Genomic DNA, 17989 nt, shown 5'->3' on the forward strand with positions numbered 1-17989 from the left:
ACCCACCTCTTCCGACAAGTCTACAACATGCAGTGATCCTTAGGTTGCTGAACCGCCGCACAACCCTCTCCTAGTGTATCCTCACCCATCCCCTGTAGACTGTGAGCCCTCGCGGACAGTGTCCTCTTTCCTTCTGTACTTGTGTGTGCGTGGTATTGCTCGTGTTTATTGTGTTTTTCTATATTTGCCCATTTCACATGTAAAGCACCATGGAATAAATGGTGCTATTAGATTTACATCTCTTAGCCACCCAGGCAACCCCCACATGTACTTATGCTAGCAAACAGATGTAAATCATTCAGCTAAGGTGATGAAAACTAAATCTCCGAGCACTAAAAAATACTCGGAGGTCACCCGAGCGTGCTCGAGAAATCTCGAGTAACGAGTATATTCGCTAATCACTAGTAGTAAGTCCCCTGAGGTGTAGTCCTATCAAGTTCTTCAAATGTCCACTGGCAACCCCACCTAACGCCTGGTCTGACTTTGAAATCATGTGCATTTCCTGTGCATTTAAAAAAATACAACAAAATGATTCAGCTCACCTTTCCAAAATTAATCCAGTCAGTGGGAAATCCCGGAAAAGACACCACTGCATGGCGTTTTAGATAGACATGTCCAAGAAAGGTAAAGGATCCTGCTGGAGCATTTACTGTGCTCCCTGATGTGAACAATGATCTCACTGATGTACTCTGCATCTCAGTGAGGCCCTTCCTCACTGTCATGGCCTTATCAAGAGCGACATGGATGCTGCTGTAATTTTGACTGTTATTTTTGAGTCACTTGCCAGCAAGTCACAGACAAATTGCGCAAGTGTTTTTGTTGTCTAACTAATGTCATACAACATATGTCATTGTGTAGCCCTGGCCTTATTTAGACATATTTTGTTCCATCAATGTCTGTTGTAAAAACTGACCATTCATAAAAGTCACCGGGGCTATTTACTGTACACATCAGTCTGTTTGATTTTTTTTTAACTGACCCATCTGCCCAATCCGAGAAAAACAATTTAAAACTCTTTGTAAAGTAGGCAAACACGACGCAAAGTAGCGCAAACATTTTGTGACTTTGATGCCAGTCCCAGCCAGCTCCTTCAAAGTTGGCAGAACATGGTTGGGATGGACCGTGATGGTGCCCAACTGCCAAATTCATCACAGTTGTGCCACTGTAATGGTGTAACTTAAAGGGAACCTGTCACCAGGCTTTTCCGATATGACCTAGAGCCACCTCCTTTCCGCCCCATGTGGCAGCATTCTACAATGCTGTACATATGACTCCAATTCGCCCTGCAATGCAAACAAATTATTATACTCTCCTGCGCACGGTCCGGTCCGATGGGTGCCACGTCGCTGTTCTTTATCCTATGCCTCCTCTCTTCTTGTGATGCCATAATCCTCAGCTGTGTGTAGATGAGGCACCCTACATCATCCACACTGCATCCCCCTTTACGCTCCTGGGCAGGCGTACTTCTCTCTGCCCTGCTGAAGGAAGAGTAATGTATTGTTCTGCGCATCTGCCAAGAAAAGCCAAAGAGCGCCGGCGCATGCGTATTATTACAGTACTTTGTTCTGCCCTCGGCAAGGCAGAGAGAAGTGCGTCAGGGCAGGGGCAAAATAAGGGGACACTGTGTGGATAATGTAGTATGCATTATGAACCTGAAGCGTGGGCTACATCAGAAATATCGCTCCATGAGGGGACTGGAGTGAGATTTCTGGTGCACGGAATGCTACAGCTCCTCATAAATTAGACATTTCCGAAGAGCTGGAAGAAACTGGCTTCAGGACACCAAACGTTGCCACATTTTTGCGCAACACCAAGTTGCACCTAAATTTTGTGACTTTTCAAAGCTTTTATGCAAGAATTCTGACAAGAAAGCTTTGATGAATCCTGCTCTAATTGTGCACATACCCCATCGATGTTTTTGATTAAAAAAAAAACTTTGCCCAATTTACTACAATTTGCCACAGTTTGTAGTTTGTGTGGCCACACGGTCTTAAGCCATTTACGGTACATGCACACTGAGCTTTTGTCGCATACATTTTAGCAGCTATTCAGCACCAATACCCATTTGCTCCATCTATACGACTGCAGATTTTTACACAGGAAAGTTAAAAACAGCTTAAGGCCACATTCACACATTCAGTATTTGGTAGTTTATCCCTCAGTATCTGTAAGCCAAAACCAGGAGTGGGTGATAAGTACAGAAGTGGTGACATGTTTCTTCTATTAGGGTACGTTCCCACGGTCAGTAAACGCTGCAGGTTGGATGCTGTGTACCTCCTCAGTGTCCAACCTGCAGAATCCAGATGTTACCCATCTCCACTATGTGCGCACCGACACCCGAGGCTCACCTGCGGAGACGGACATGCGGCACATCTCTCCAGACTGCAGCATGTCTATTATCTCCACAAGATAAATATCCCCCATACAATGTATATTTATCTCTCTCTCCCGGACTTTATTACAAGGAATTTGAAGTGGATCCACACCAGAGTACTTGAAGTAGATTTTAATCAGGATTTTTATGTGGATCTGCTTTAAAACCCATGTAAAACTGATGTGTGTGAATGCACCCCTTCAGACTCACATGATGGCTTTCGAAGCTGAGACTCAAAAAAAAAAAAACTCTTCAAAAAGGTGGGTTTCAGCTCCAAAACCTCAGCAAAACTATTCACTGTGAACACACCCTGAGACCTAGTGAGTGAAAAGTGCATTGTCTTCTAATTTTCTTCCTACTATATTTCCATGAGAATGTCAGCCCTGACACAAGTTTTACTTTTCCTTTGTAACATTTTATTATAGCAATAAAGTTAGGAGAAAAAAAAGCCGCCGCATAATATCCCTATGGCTGTGCGGGCACAGAGCGGCGTGAGCGTCTGCAGAGCAGCACGGTGATACCGGAAGGGGCCTGACATGCGCCGGGTGTCAGCAGGAGACAGCCTCACCCGGCTGCGGACCGGGCACTGAGCGGCACTGCCACCATGGACTTCCCGGCGGAGCTGCCCTTGCTCGGGCTGAGTGTGGCAGTGTTCTCCAGTCTGCTGAATGGCTCCACGTTTGTGCTGCAGAAGAAAGGCATCCTGAGAGCCCGCACCAGAGGTGAGGAGGGCAGCACCGTAGAGAGCAGAGCGGTACACTGCAACACCGTATACCGGAGTACCATACAGAGAAGCCCCGGAGGCTGCAGCAAAGTATACTCGGTATACTGCAGCCCGGTATACTGCAGCAGCGTATAGAGCAGCCCGGTATACTGCAGCACCGTATAGAGCAGCCCGGTATACTGCAGCACCGTATAGAGCAGCCCGGTATACTGCAGCACCGTATAGAGCAGCCCGGTATACTGCAGCACCGTATAGAGCAGCCCGGTATACTGCAGCAGCGTATAGAGCAGCCCGGTATACTGCAGCACCGTATAGGGCAGCCCTGTATACTGCAGCACCGTATACCGGAGTACCATACAGAGAAGCCCCGGAGGCTGCAGCAAAGTATACTCGGTATACTGCAGCAGCGTATGGAGCAGCCCGGTATACTGCAGCACCGTATAGAGCAGCCCGGTATACTGTAGCACTGTATAGAGCAGCCCGGTATACTGCAGCAGCGTATAGAGCAGCCCGGTATACTGCAGCACCGTATAGAACAGCCCGGTATACTGCAGCACCGTATAGAGCAGCCCGGTATACTGCAGCACCGTATAGAACAGCCCGGTATACTGCAGCACCGTATAGAGCAGCCCGGTATACTGCAGCACCGTATAGAGCAGCCCGGTATACTGCAGCACCGTATAGAACAGCCCGGTATACTGCAGCACCGTATAGAGCGGCCCGGTATACTGCAGCAGCGTATAGAACAGCCCGGTATACTGCAGCACCGTATAGAGCAGCCCGGTATACTGCAGCCCGGTATACTGCAGCACCGTATAGAGCAGCCCGGTATACTGCAGCACCGTATAGAACAGCCCGGTATACTGCAGCACCGTATAGAGCAGCCCGGTATACTGCAGCACCGTATAGAGCAGCCCGGTATACTGCAGCACCGTATAGAACAGCCCGGTATACTGCAGCAGCGTATAGAGCGGCCCGGTATACTGCAGCAGCGTATAGAACAGCCCGGTATACTGCAGCACCGTATAGAGCAGCCCGGTATACTGCAGCACCGTATAGAGCAGCCCGGTATACTGCAGCACCGTATAGAGCAGCCCGGTATACTGCAGCACCGTATAGAACGGCCCGGTATACTGCAGCAGCGTATAGAGCGGCCCGGTATACTGCAGCAGCGTATAGAGCAGCCCTGTATACTGCAGCACCGTATAGAGCAGCCCGGTATACTGCAGCACCGTATAGAGCAGCCCGGTATACTGCAGCAGCGTATAGAGCAGCCCTGTATACTGCAGCACCGTATAGAGCAGCGCGGTATACTGCAGCACCGTATAGAACAGCCCGGTATACTGCAGCAGCGTATAGAGCGGCCCGGTATACTGCAGCAGCGTATAGAGCGGCCCGGTATACTGCAGCAGTGTATAGAGCAGCCCTGTATACTGCAGCACCGTATAGAGCAGCCCGGTATACTGCAGCACCGTATAGAGCAGCCCGGTATACTGCAGCAGCGTATAGAGCAGCCCGGTATACTGCAGCAGCGTATAGAGCAGCCCGGTATACTGCAGCAGCGTATAGAGCAGCCCGGTATACTGCAGCACCGTATAGAGCAGCCCGGTATACTGCAGCAGCGTATAGAGCAGCCCTGTATACTGCAGCACCGTATAGAGCAGCCCGGTATACTGCAGCAGCGTATAGAGCAGCCCTGTATACTGCAGCAGCGTATAGAGCAGCCCGGTATACTGCAGCAGCGTATAGAGCAGCCCGGTATACTGCAGCAGCGTATAGAGCAGCCCGGTATACTGCAGCAGCGTATAGAGCAGCCCTGTATACTGCAGCAGCGTATAGAGCAGCCCGGTATACTGCAGCAGCGTATAGAGCAGCCCGGTATACTGCAGCACCGTATAGAGCAGCCCGGTATACTGCAGCACCGTATAGAGCAGCCCGGTATACTGCAGCACCGTATAGAGCAGCCCGGTATACTGCAGCACCGTATAGAGCAGCCCGGTATACTGCAGCAGCGTATAGAGCGGCCCGGTATACTGCAGCAGCGTATAGAGCAGCCCTGTATACTGCAGCACCGTATAGAGCAGCCCGGTATACTGCAGCAGCGTATAGAGCAGCCCGGTATACTGCAGCAGCGTATAGAGCAGCCCTGTATACTGCAGCAGCGTATAGAGCAGCCCGGTATACTGCAGCAGCGTATAGAGCAGCCCGGTATACTGCAGCACCGTATAGAGCAGCCCGGTATACTGCAGCACCGTATAGAGCAGCCCGGTATACTGCAGCAGCGTATAGAGCAGCCCTGTATACTGCAGCAGCGTATAGAGCAGCCCGGTATACTGCAGCACCGTATAGAGCAGCCCGGTATACTGCAGCACCGTATAGAGCAGCCCGGTATACTGCAGCACCGTATAGAGCAGCCCGGTATACTGCAGCAGCGTATGGAGCAGCCTGGTATACTGCAGCACCGTATAGAGCAGCCTGGTATACTGCAGCACCGTATAGAGCAGCCCGGTATACTGCAGCACCTTATAGAGCAGCCCGGTATACTGCAGCACCGTATAGAGCAGCCCGGTATACTGCAGCACCTTATAGAGCAGCACCGTATAGAGCAGCCCGGTATACTGCAGCACTGTATAGAGCAGCCCGGTATACTGCAGCACCGTATAGAGCAGCCCGGTATACTGCAGCACCGTATAGAGCAGCCCGGTATACTGCAGCAGCGTATAGAGCAGCCCGGTATACTGCAGCACCGTATAGAGCAGCCCGGTATACTGCAGCACCGTATAGAGCAGCCCGGTATACTGCAGCACCGTATAGAGCAGCCCGGTATACTGCAGCACCGTATAGAGCAGCCCGGTATACTGCAGCACCGTATAGAGCAGCCCGGTATACTGCAGCACCGTATAGAGCAGCCCGGTATACTGCAGCAGCGTATAGAGCAGCCCGGTATACTGCAGCAGCGTATAGAGCAGCCCGGTATACTGCAGCACCGTATAGAGCAGCCCTGTATACTGCAGCACCGTATAGAGCAGCCCGGTATACTGCAGCACCGTATAGAGCAGCCCGGTATACTGCAGCACCGTATAGAGCAGCCCGGTATACTGCAGCACCGTATAGAGCAGCCCGGCATACTGCAGCACCGTATAGAGCAGCCCGGTATACTGCAGCAGCGTATAGAGCAGCCCTGTATACTGCAGCAGCGTATAGAGCAGCCCGGTATACTGCAGCACCGTATAGAGCAGCCCGGTATACTGCAGCACCGTATAGAGCAGCCCGGTATACTGCAGCACCGTATAGAGCAGCCCTGTATACTGCAGCAGCGTATAGAGCAGCCCTGTATACTGCAGCACCGTATAGAGCAGCCCTGTATACTGCAGCAGCGTATAGAGCAGCCCGGTATACTGCAGCACCGTATAGAGCAGCCCGTTATACTGCAGCAGCGTATAGAGCAGCCCGGTATACTGCAGCACCGTATAGAGCAGCCCGGTATACTGCAGCACCGTATAGAACAGCCCGGTATACTGCAGCACCGTATAGAGCAGCCCGGTATACTGCAGCAGCGTATAGAGCAGCCCGGTATACTGCAGCACCGTATAGAGCAGCCCTGTATACTGCAGCACCGTATAGAGCAGCCCGGTATACTGCAGCACCGTATAGAGCAGCCCGGTATACTGCAGCACCGTATAGGACAGCCCGGTATACTGCAGCACCGTATAGAGCAGCCCGGTATACTGCAGCACCGTATAGAGCAGCCCGGTATACTGCAGCACCGTATAGAACAGCCCGGTATACTGCAGCACCGTATAGAGCAGCCCGGTATACTGCAGCAGCGTATAGAGCAGCCCTGTATACAGCAGCGTATAGAGCAGCCCGGTATACTGCAGCACCGTATAGAGCAGCCCTGTATACTGCAGCACCGTATAGAGCAGCCCGGTATACTGCAGCACCGTATAGAGCAGCCCGGTATACTGCAGCACCGTATAGAGCAGCCCGGTATACTGCAGCACCGTATAGAGCAGCCCGGTATACTGCAGCAGCGTATAGAGCAGCCCTGTATACTGCAGCAGCGTATAGAGCAGCCCGGTATACTGCAGCACCGTATAGAGCAGCCCGGTATACTGCAGCACCGTATAGAGCAGCCCGGTATACTGCAGCACCGTATAGAGCAGCCCGGTATACTGCAGGACCGTATAGAGCAGCCCGGTATACTGCAGCAGCGTATAGAGCAGCCCGGTATACTGCAGCAGCGTATAGAGCAGCCCGGTATACTGCAGCAGCGTATAGAGCAGCCCGGTATACTGCAGCACCGTATAGAGCAGCCCTGTATACTGCAGCACCGTATAGAGCAGCCCGGTATACTGCAGCAGCGTATAGAGCAGCCCGGTATACTGCAGCAGCGTATAGAGCAGCCCGGTATACTGCAGCAGCGTATAGATCAGCCCTGTATACTGCAGCAGCGTATAGAGCAGCCCTGTATACTGCAGCAGCCCGGTATACTGCAGCACCGTATAGAGCAGCCCGGTATACTGCAGCAGCGTATAGAGCAGCCCGGTATACTGCAGCAGCGTATAGAGCAGCCCGGTATACTGCAGCAGCGTACAGAGCAGCCCGGTATACTGCAGCACCGTATAGAGCAGCCCTGTATACTGCAGCACCGTATAGAGCAGCCCGGTATACTGCAGCACCGTATAGAGCAGCCCGGTATACTGCAGCACCGTATAGAGCAGCCCGGTATACTGCAGCAGCGTATAGAGCAGCCCTGTACACTGCAGCAGCGTATAGAGCAGCCCTGTATACTGCAGCAGCGTATAGAGCAGCCCGGTATACTGCAGCACCGTATAGAGCAGCCCGGTATACTGCAGCACCGTATAGAGCAGCCCGGTATACTGCAGCACCGTATAGAGCAGCCCGGTATACTGCAGCACCGTATAGAGCAGCCCGGTATACTCCAGCAGCGTATAGAGCAGCCCTGTATACTGCAGCAGCGTATAGAGCAGCCCTGTATACTGCAGCAGCGTATAGAGCAGCCCTGTATACTGCAGCACCGTATAGAGCAGCCCGGTATACTGCAGCACCGTATAGAGCAGCCCGGTATACTGCAGCACCGTATAGAGCAGCCCGGTATACTGCAGCACCGTATAGAGCAGCCCGGTATACTGCAGCAGCGTATGGAGCAGCCCTGTATACTGCAGCACCGTATGGAGCAGCCCGGTATACTGCAGCACCGTATAGAGCAGCCCGGTATACTGCAGCAGCGTATAGAGCAGCCCGGTATACTGCAGCACCGTATAGAGCAGCCCGGTATACTGCAGCACCGTATAGAGCAGCCCGGTATACTGCAGCAGCGTATAGAGCAGCCCTGTATACTGCAGCAGTGTATAGAGCAGCCCGGTATACTGCAGCACCGTATAGAGCAGCCCGGTATACTGCAGCACCGTATAGAGCAGCCCGGTATACTGCAGCACCGTATAGAGCAGCCCGGTATACTGCAGGACCGTATAGAGCAGCCCGGTATACTGCAGCAGCGTATAGAGCAGCCCGGTATACTGCAGCAGCGTATAGAGCAGCCCTGTATACTGCAGCAGCGTATAGAGCAGCCCAATATACTGCAGGACCGTATAGAGCAGCCCTGTATACTGCAGCAGCGTATAGAGCAGCCCGGTATACTGCAGCAACGTATAGAGCAGCCCGGTATACTGCAGCACCGTATAGAGCAGCCCGGTATACTGCAGCACCGTATGGAGCAGCCCTGTATACTGCAGCACCGTATGGAGCAGCCCGGTATACTGCAGCACCGTATAGAGCAGCCCTGTATACTGCAGCAGTGTATAGAGGAGCCCGGTATACTGCAGCAGTGTATAGAGCAGCCCTGTATACTGCAGCACCGTATAGAGCAGCCCGGTATACTGCAGCACCGTATAGAGCAGCCCGGTATACTGCAGCCCGGTATACTGCAGCACCGTATAGAGCAGCCCGGTATACTGCAGCACCGTATAGAGCAGCCCGGTATACTGCAGCAGCGTATAGAGCAGCCCGGTATACTGCAGCAGCGTATAGAGCAGCCCTGTATACTGCAGCACCGTATAGAGCAGCCCTGTATACTGCAGCAGAGTATGGAGCAGCCCGATATACTGCAGCAGTGTATAGAGCAGCCCTGTATACTGCAGCACCGTATAGAGCAGCCCGGTATATATACTGCAGCAGTGTATAGAGCAGCCCTGTATACTGCAGCAGTGTATAGAGGAGCCCGGTATACTGCAGCAGTGTATAGAGCAGCCCGGTATACTGCAGCACCGTATACTGCAGCACCGTATAGAGCAGCCGGGTATACTGCAGCACCGTATAGAGCAGCCCGGTATACTGCAGGACCGTATAGAGCAGCCCGGTATACTGCAGCAGCGTATAGAGCAGCCCGGTATACTGCAGCAGCGTATAGAGCAGCCCTGTATACTGCAGCAGCGTATAGAGCAGCCCAGTATACCGCAGGACCGTATAGAGCAGCCCTGTATACTGCAGCAGCGTATAGAGCAGCCCGGTATACTGCAGCAGCGTATAGAGCAGCCCGGTATACTGCAGCACCGTATAGAGCAGCCCGGTATACTGCAGCACTGTATAGAGCAGCACCGTATAGAGCAGCCCTATATACTGCAGCACCGTATGGAGCAGCCCTGTATACTGCAGCAGCGTATGGAGCAGCCCGGTATACTGCAGCACCGTATAGAGCAGCCCTGTATACTGCAGCAGTGTATAGAGGAGCCCGGTATACTGCAGCAGTGTATAGAGCAGCCCTGTATACTGCAGCACCGTATAGAGCAGCCCGGTATACTGCAGCACCGTATAGAGCAGCCCGGTATACTGCAGCACCGTATAGAGCAGCCCGGTATACTGCAGCACCGTATAGAGCAGCCCGGTATACTGCAGCAGCGTATAGAGCAGCCCGGTATACTGCAGCAGCGTATAGAGCAGCCCGGTATACTGCAGAAGCGTATAGAGCAGCCCGGTATACTGAGGCAGCGTATAGAGCAGCCCGGTATACTGCAGCAGCGTATAGAGCAGCCCTGTATACTGCAGCACCGTATAGAGCAGCCCTGTATACTGCAGCACCGTATAGAGCAGCCCTGTATACTGCAGCACCGTATAGAGCAGCCCTGTATACTGCAGCAGAGTATGGAGCAGCCCGATATACTGCAGCAGTGTATAGAGCAGCCCTGTATACTGCAGCACCGTATAGAGCAGCCCGGTATATATACTGCAGCAGTGTATAGAGCAGCCCTGTATACTGCAGCAGTGTATAGAGGAGCCCGGTATACTGCAGCAGTGTATAGAGCAGCCCGGTATACTGCAGCACCGTATACTGCAGCACCGTATAGAGCAGCCCGGTATACTGCAGCACCGTATAGAGCAGCCCGGTATACTGTAGCACTGTATAGAGCAGCCCGGTATACTGCAGCAGCGTATAGAGCAGCCTGGTATACTGCAGCACCGTATAGAGCAGCCCGGTATACTGCAGCACCGTATAGAGCAGCCCGGTATACTGCAGCAGCGTATGGAGCAGCCTGGTATACTGCAGCACCGTATAGAGCAGCCTGGTATACTGCAGCACCGTATAGAGCAGCCCGGTATACTGCAGCACCTTATAGAGCAGCCCGGTATACTGCAGCACCGTATAGAGCAGCCCGGTATACTGCAGCACCTTATAGAGCAGCACCGTATAGAGCAGCCCGGTATACTGCAGCACTGTATAGAGCAGCCCGGTATACTGCAGCACCGTATAGAGCAGCCCGGTATACTGCAGCACCGTATAGAGCAGCCCGGTATACTGCAGCACCGTATAGAGCAGCCCGGTATACTGCAGCAGCGTATGGAGCAGCCTGGTATACTGCAGCACCGTATAGAGCAGCCTGGTATACTGCAGCACCGTATAGAGCAGCCCGGTATACTGCAGCACCTTATAGAGCAGCCCGGTATACTGCAGCACCGTATAGAGCAGCCCGGTATACTGCAGCACCTTATAGAGCAGCACCGTATAGAGCAGCCCGGTATACTGCAGCACCTTATAGAGCAGCACCGTATAGAGCAGCCCGGTATACTGCAGCACCGTATAGAGCAGCCCGGTATACTGCAGCACTGTATAGAGCAGCCCGGTATACTGCAGCACCGTATAGAGCAGCTTGGTATACTGCAGCAGCGTATAGAGCGCCTGGTATACTGCAGCACTGTATAGAGCAGCACCGTATAGAGCAGCTCGGTATACTGCAGCACCGTATGGAGCAGCCCGGTATACTGCATCACCATATACAGCAGCCCGGTATACTGCAGCACCGTATAGTACAGCCCGGTATACTGCAGCACCGTATAACCGTATAGAGCAGCCCGGTATACTGCAGCACCGTATAGAGCAGCCCGGTATACTGCAGCACCATATAGAGCAGCCCCGGAGACTGCAGCAAAGTATACTCGGTATACTGCAGCACTGTATAGAGCAGTTCCATATAGAGCAGCCGCTGAGGCTGCAGCAAAGTAAACAACAGCACCTTATAAAGCAGCCCGGTATACTGCAGCACCGTATACAGCAGTTCCATAGAGAGCAGCATCGGGGGCTGCAGCAAAGTATACAACAGCACCGTATAGAACAGCTCGGTATAGGGTGGTTTCACATTTGCATCTCTGTGCGCAGCGTATCATCCGTACAGATCCGCATGTGTCATGTGTACCTATCTTTTAACATGGGTTACGCAGGGACATGTTTGCATCAGTTCGCATGCATCTGCGTACGCATGTGTCATTTCTCGGTGTGCGGTGGGGTCCAGCAAACGCAACATGTTGCATTTATGGAAGCGTCAAAAATTTGTCAAAGATGCACAGGCATGCGGATGAGTGCATTAAAAAACGCATTACTGTATATGGGAACGCATGCGTACGCATGTCCTTGCGTACGTATGCTTTCGATGCTCTTGCGTACTTCGGACTGCGCATGTCCACGAACTGATTGAGACACGCCCTCCTGGAAATATCGAATGCATGGGCATAAAAAACACCAGCGCTGGCAAAAACCGCATGCACACGCAGCGGTTTTTTTCCGTCATGCGTAAGCTGATTCGGATAAAAAACACTGTGTAAGCATGCGTTTGCGTATGCAGATGATACTGCGTACATATATGCAAATGTGAACTTACCCATACTGCAGCACCGTATAAAACAGTACCATATGGAGGAGCTGCGGAGGCTGCAGCACTGCATACAACAGTGCCATATACAGCAGTACCGTATAGAGCAACCTGGGAGGCTGCAGCGTTGTATACAGCAGTACCGTATCGAGCTGCCTGGTATACTTCAGCACCATATAGAGCAGCCGTGGAGGCTGCAGCACCGCATACAGCAGTGCCGTATACAGCAGTACCGTATTTAGCAGTACCATATAGAGCTGCCAGGGAGGCTGCAGGGCCGTAAAGAGCTGCCAGGGAGGCTGCAGGGCCGTATACTGCAGTCTGGGAGGCTGCAGTGCTGTATACAGCAGTACCTTATAGAGCACCTCGTAGGCTGGTCCCTCAGTAACATAGAGCAACCCCAGAGTCTTGTCCTGCAGTACCGTATAGAGCTGCCCCGGAGGCTGGTCCCGCAGTAACGTATAGCTCAGACCAGCAGGCTGGTCCCACAGTACTGTTGTTAGGTGCTGGGATTCTCCCACTGCACAAGGTGGATCCCAAGCCTTGGCTCCCTCTGTAGTCTCCCATTCTTCTTCGACCGCAGTGGAGCCTTCTCCGCAGAGACGTTATTCTCAGCATCTTGCTCAAACTCGTGCTGTTCTTCGAGTTACTGCTAGCTCTCCAGTTACAGCTATAGTAACTAGCAATAAGCGTCAGCGAGCAGACGTTCCTGGGTCTAAGTCCAGAAATCACTCCACTGAGCATGCTCATGAGGCGACCTCTCATTGGTGGTCGGTAGTCAGCTGCTGCGGTCCTGTTCCGGCTCCAGATTGGCCCGCAAGCAAGGTTCTGTCCAATTGGCACAATCTATAAAAAGATCTTTGGCGTGCCCGTCGGCGCACTAAGATCATTTCTATCATATGTGTGTGTTGAACACTAAGGTAGTGTGGACTTGTCTGCCTGTGCTCAGGGCAGGCGTATAGCCTTTAGAACACCGGCTTCTCCGGAGAGGAGTTCGTGTGAGTGTATATACGCTGTGACTGTGTCCACTACCTGTTCCCTTGCCCCTGAGAGGGTAGCGCTCTCCTGTGAAGTAACAGGGGTTTTCACATAGCGCCATTTCCACTAGTGTGGCATCTTGCTGCGCCATTCAGTCCAGAGACAGCTGCATTCTGCCTCTATCCCTCTGTGAAGCTAACAGAGTTGGGTAAATATTTCTATTCACACCGCGTGACATTTAACCCTGTGTACTTTCTAGATCGCTTGCCGCACGCTTCCGCCATTGTTCACTAGCTGCGGTTTTACATCTCCGCACGGTGGACCCCGGGTTGCGATTGCACTTCATCTTTATTTATATTTAGTGCGATCTGCCAACACTGTACAGAGCATCCCGAGGTTGGTCCCCCAGAACCGTACAGAGTAGCCCCTGAGGCTGGTCCCCCAGTACCATATAGAGCAGCCCCTGAGGTTGGTCCCCCACAACCGTATAGAGCAGCCCCGGAGGCTGATCCTGCAGTACCATATAGAGCAGCCCCATAGTCTTGTCCCGCAGTATCGTATAGAGCAGCTCCGGAGGCTGGTCTTGCAGTACCGTATAGAGCAGCCCCGGAGGCTGGTCCTGCAGTACCGTATAGAGCAGCCCCGGAGGCTGGTCCTGCAGTACCGTATAGAGCAGCCCCGGAGGCTGGTCCTGCAGTACCGTATAGAGCAGCCCCGGAGGCTGGTCCTGCAGTACCGTATAGAGCAGCCCCGGAGGCTGGTCCTGCAGTACCGTATAGAGCAGCCCCGGAGGCTGGTCCTGCAGTACCGTATAGAGCAGCCCCGGAGGCTGGTCCTGCAGTACCGTATAGAGCAGCCGCGGAGGCTGGTCCTGCAGTACCGTATAGAGCAGCTCCGGAGGCTGGTCCTGCAGTACCGTATAGAGCAGCCCCGGAGGCTGGTCCTGCAGTACCGTATAGAGCAGCCGCGGAGGCTGGTCCTGCAGTACCGTATAGAGCAGCCGCGGAGGCTGGTCCTGCAGTACCGTATAGAGCAGCTCCAGAGGCTGGTCCTGCAGTACCGTATAGAGCAGCCCCGGAGGCTGGTCCTGCAGTACCGTATAGAGCAGCCCCGGAGGCTGGTCCTGCAGTACCGTATAGAGCAGCCCCGGAGGCTGGTCCTGCAGTACCGTATAGAGCAGCCCCGGAGGCTGGTCCTGCAGTACCGTATAGAGCAGCCCCGGAGGCTGGTCCTGCAGTACCGTATAGAGCAGCCCCGGAGGCTGGTCCTGCAGTACCGCATAGAGCAGCCCCGGAGGCTGGTCCTGCAGTACCGCATAGAGCAGCCCCGGAGGCTGGTCCTGCAGTACCGTATAGAGCAGCCCCGGAGGCTGGTCCTGCAGTACCGTATAGAGCAGCCCCGGAGGCTGGTCCTGCAGTACCGTATAGAGCAGCCCCGGAGGCTGGTCCTGCAGTACTGTATAGAGCAGCCCCGGAGGCTGGTCCTGCAGTACTGTATAGAGCAGCCCCGGAGGCTGGTCCTGCAGTACCGTGTACAGCAGCTCCGGATTCTTGTCCCGCAGTACCGTATAGAGCAGCTCCAGGGGCTGGACACTCAGTAACGTATAGAGCTGCCTCGTAGTCTTTTCCCGCAGTACCTTATAGAGCATCTCCGGAGGTTGGTCCCTCAGTAACGTATAGAGCAGCCCCTGAGGCTGGTCCCGCAGAAACGTATAGAGCAGCCCCTGAGGCTGATCCCGCAGTAACGTACAGAGCTGCCCCTGAGGCTGATCCCGCAGTAATGTATAGAGGCGCCCCTGAGGCTGATCTCGCAGTAATGTATAGAGGCGCCCCGGAGGCTGGTCCCACAGTAATATATAGAGCAGCCTTGTGAGTGTTGTTGGCACCACTCACTGATGCAGTGCCAGCTTGGCACAGATCTGATGAGGCCACAGACTGCAATGACGGGGCAGACTGCTCCACATGGGCAACACAACTCCCAGACTTCTGCCACAGAGCATCTTCAATAGAAAATCCCACTGGGGTTTCCCTATATGCACCTCCATCCCTGGCAGATTCTGCTGATGTGATGAGAGGGCAGATGAGTTTGATTTCTACTCTATTACCTGAAATATTGCAAACGCTGCATGTTTCACTTTCTGGGGAACATCTGAAAAAGCTCTAAATGGGAATCTCCTATTACAACTGCAGGCCTATAGTCTCTTAGGAAAGATCAGTGGTGTATAACTCTTCTGTTATTCCTCCTAGTAATGTATGAAGAAGTTACCGTTCTACTTGTCCCTACGGTTTGCTAGTATCACCAGTGTCAAGACTGTCAGACTGTGTAGTAGCAAGAAGAATGGTAACATCCAGTCGCCAGTTTATACATACATTTACAGAAGGGATTACAGAGTAGTGAGAAATGCCAAGATTAAAGGGAACCTATCAAGTCCTCCGTGCCACCAAAACAATTGCTGTGGAGTGAGTAAGCCAAACCTCTGACTCCTCCAATTCCCTGACTCTGACCCCACAGCACTGCCGCACTACTGAGCTTGTTCATAAAGTGCAGCACAGATTCGTCTCAACTAAAAGGCTAAATCAGTGGTGGTGAACCCAGGCCTGTGAGACGCCGTTCCTTTCTTCCCATGTTCAAATGTATTTGCGTCTTTTATTTGTTTTGTGTCAATACATTTGTACAGTGCAGCTTTGAGAACAGGGCAGAGTAGCTCCTGTCAACCCTGGGTCTGACGTGCAGCAGTGTGATTACGGTACGTCATCATGCTACTAACCTCATCACACTGCTGCCTGCGCCGGGGCCGCAGAAGAGCAGAGACAGTGGGGCCACTGGTAAGAACCCCAGGAGGAGCTGAATATTAAATGTATCCTGGGGGGTGGGGTCAATTGTGAAAGGGGGCACAGTTGTGACAGTTTTGCTAGAGACAGTGTGTGGGGAGGAGGCGTTCCTTTATTCAGATGGGCAGTGGGTGTGTATATTTTCAAGAGGGGCAGTGTGTATGCATGTGTGTATTTTGCAGAGGGGCAGTGTGTGTGTGTATTTTGCAGAGGGGCAGTGTGTGTGTATTTTGAAGAGGGGCAGTGTGTGTCTGTCTATGTATATATTTTACAATTTGCCGATCGTGTGTGTGTAGTCTAAGAGCTTTACAGCATGAAACGTGTAGACCTGCGTTCTTTTATCTTCCCCCACCTCCCGTCCCATGTCTAGCTCCCCTCTCCCCCATTTTTGTTTGTTCTCATAATTTATTTTTTTTTCATTAAAAGTCATGTTTTAACTCTACATAATTAAAGGGAACCGGTCACCAGCAATAATGCTGTTAACCTGCAGATATGGGGTTAATCTTCAGGTTAACACTCTTTATTCTCCTCGCCAGCATTCGGTATTCAGTCATGGGGGCAGGGCAGTGCCGATTCAGTCACGATCTGAGTATACAGACCGGCCGCTGTAACTGCGCCCCTGGCCCTGACTAACAGATGGCCACAATACAGAGGCAGTGTATGTATGTATATTTTGCAGAAGGGCAGTGTGTATGTATATTTTGCAGAAGGGCAGTGTGTATGTATATTTTGCAGAAGGGCAGTGTATGTTTTGCAGAAGGGCAGTGTGTGTGCGTGTATACATTTTGCAGAGGGGCAGTGTGTGTGTATATATTTTGCAGAGGGGCTGTGTGTGATTTTTTTCCAAGTCTCCTGGATCAGGAGCACTGTAGAACAGACATTTACAGAATAGTTCATCATTTACGCAAATTCTTATGTAAACATTTACAGCACATCCTGCAGTGCACTACTGTACCCAATTTAGTATATATTTTAGCAGACGAAGTTGGTCTGTTTTATACCGACTCCACCAAAATGGACTCTGAGCCCAAAGCCCAGCGCAGAACCACCAGCAGTTGTCTACATACCTAAACACCCTCCCTAACAGTCCTTTTATTACTTTACAGACATAAACAGATGTTAAGAAAAAATATTTCTAAAGTTCGTTTATGATATGTAAATGAGGGCTTTAACTCGTCGATGGGATGTTGGTGTCCCCAGACTAGTCTGCCCACTTAGATGTTATCACGCCCCTGTGGGTGTGATAACATGGCTTACAAGCATCGGTTTCATCACCAGCGCTATACATACCTCGCACATGCACTCGGCGACTTTCCCTCACTGCATTGATCCTCGGAAGCCGGGTGTACATGTCCTAGCTTCAGAGAGGCGTACTGTGCATGGTTGGGAGTCTTCACAGACCGATAAGGCTACATTCACACATCAGTTTTTTGCCGTCAGGCACAATCCGCCGAATCTCTCTCCTTCTCTCCTCTTCTTTCTCTCTCTCTCTCTCATCAGTTTTTCACAATTTACGACGGATCCGTTATTTTTTTTTTCAAAATTCGCCAGATTCAGCCTGACGGCAAAAAACTGATGTGTGAAAGTAACCTGAGGATTATAATGCACAGACTGACTGCCAGTCTCCCAACATAAATTACAGCATTAAGCCTCTTTCACAGGTCAGTGTAAAAGGGTACTGTGTTTTGCATCAGTGTATGCTCCATGTGTCAGTTTTTGCCGTGTGTTATCCGTGTGTCTTTTTTACCATCAGTGTATGGTCCGTGTGTCTATTTTTACTATCAGTGTATGGACCGTGTGGCCGTTTTTACCATCAGTGTGTCATCAGTCTTTGGTCCATGTGTCCATTTTTACCATCAGTATGTCTGTTTTTACCATTAGTGTGTCATCAGTGTAGGGTCCATGTGTCCGTTTTTAC

General features: G+C 52.0%; 1 protein-coding gene across 2 annotated transcripts in view; it reads left to right on the plus strand.

The window, feature by feature from the left end:
- Nucleotides 1–2836: 2836 nt before the first annotated feature.
- Nucleotides 2837–17989, plus strand: part of NIPA1 (NIPA magnesium transporter 1) — a 39693-nt gene continuing 24540 nt past the window's right edge. For both annotated transcript variants that reach the window (XM_077296889.1, XM_077296890.1), the window contains exon 1: nucleotides 2837–3096. In XM_077296889.1, coding sequence (XP_077153004.1) covers nucleotides 2979–3096 — 118 coding nt within the window. In that variant the 5' untranslated portion in view covers nucleotides 2837–2978. The remainder of the gene's footprint in view (nucleotides 3097–17989) is intronic.

The sequence above is a fragment of the Ranitomeya variabilis genome, chromosome 3, assembly GCF_051348905.1.
Source record: "Ranitomeya variabilis isolate aRanVar5 chromosome 3, aRanVar5.hap1, whole genome shotgun sequence".
NCBI classification, from domain to species: domain Eukaryota; kingdom Metazoa; phylum Chordata; class Amphibia; order Anura; family Dendrobatidae; genus Ranitomeya; species Ranitomeya variabilis.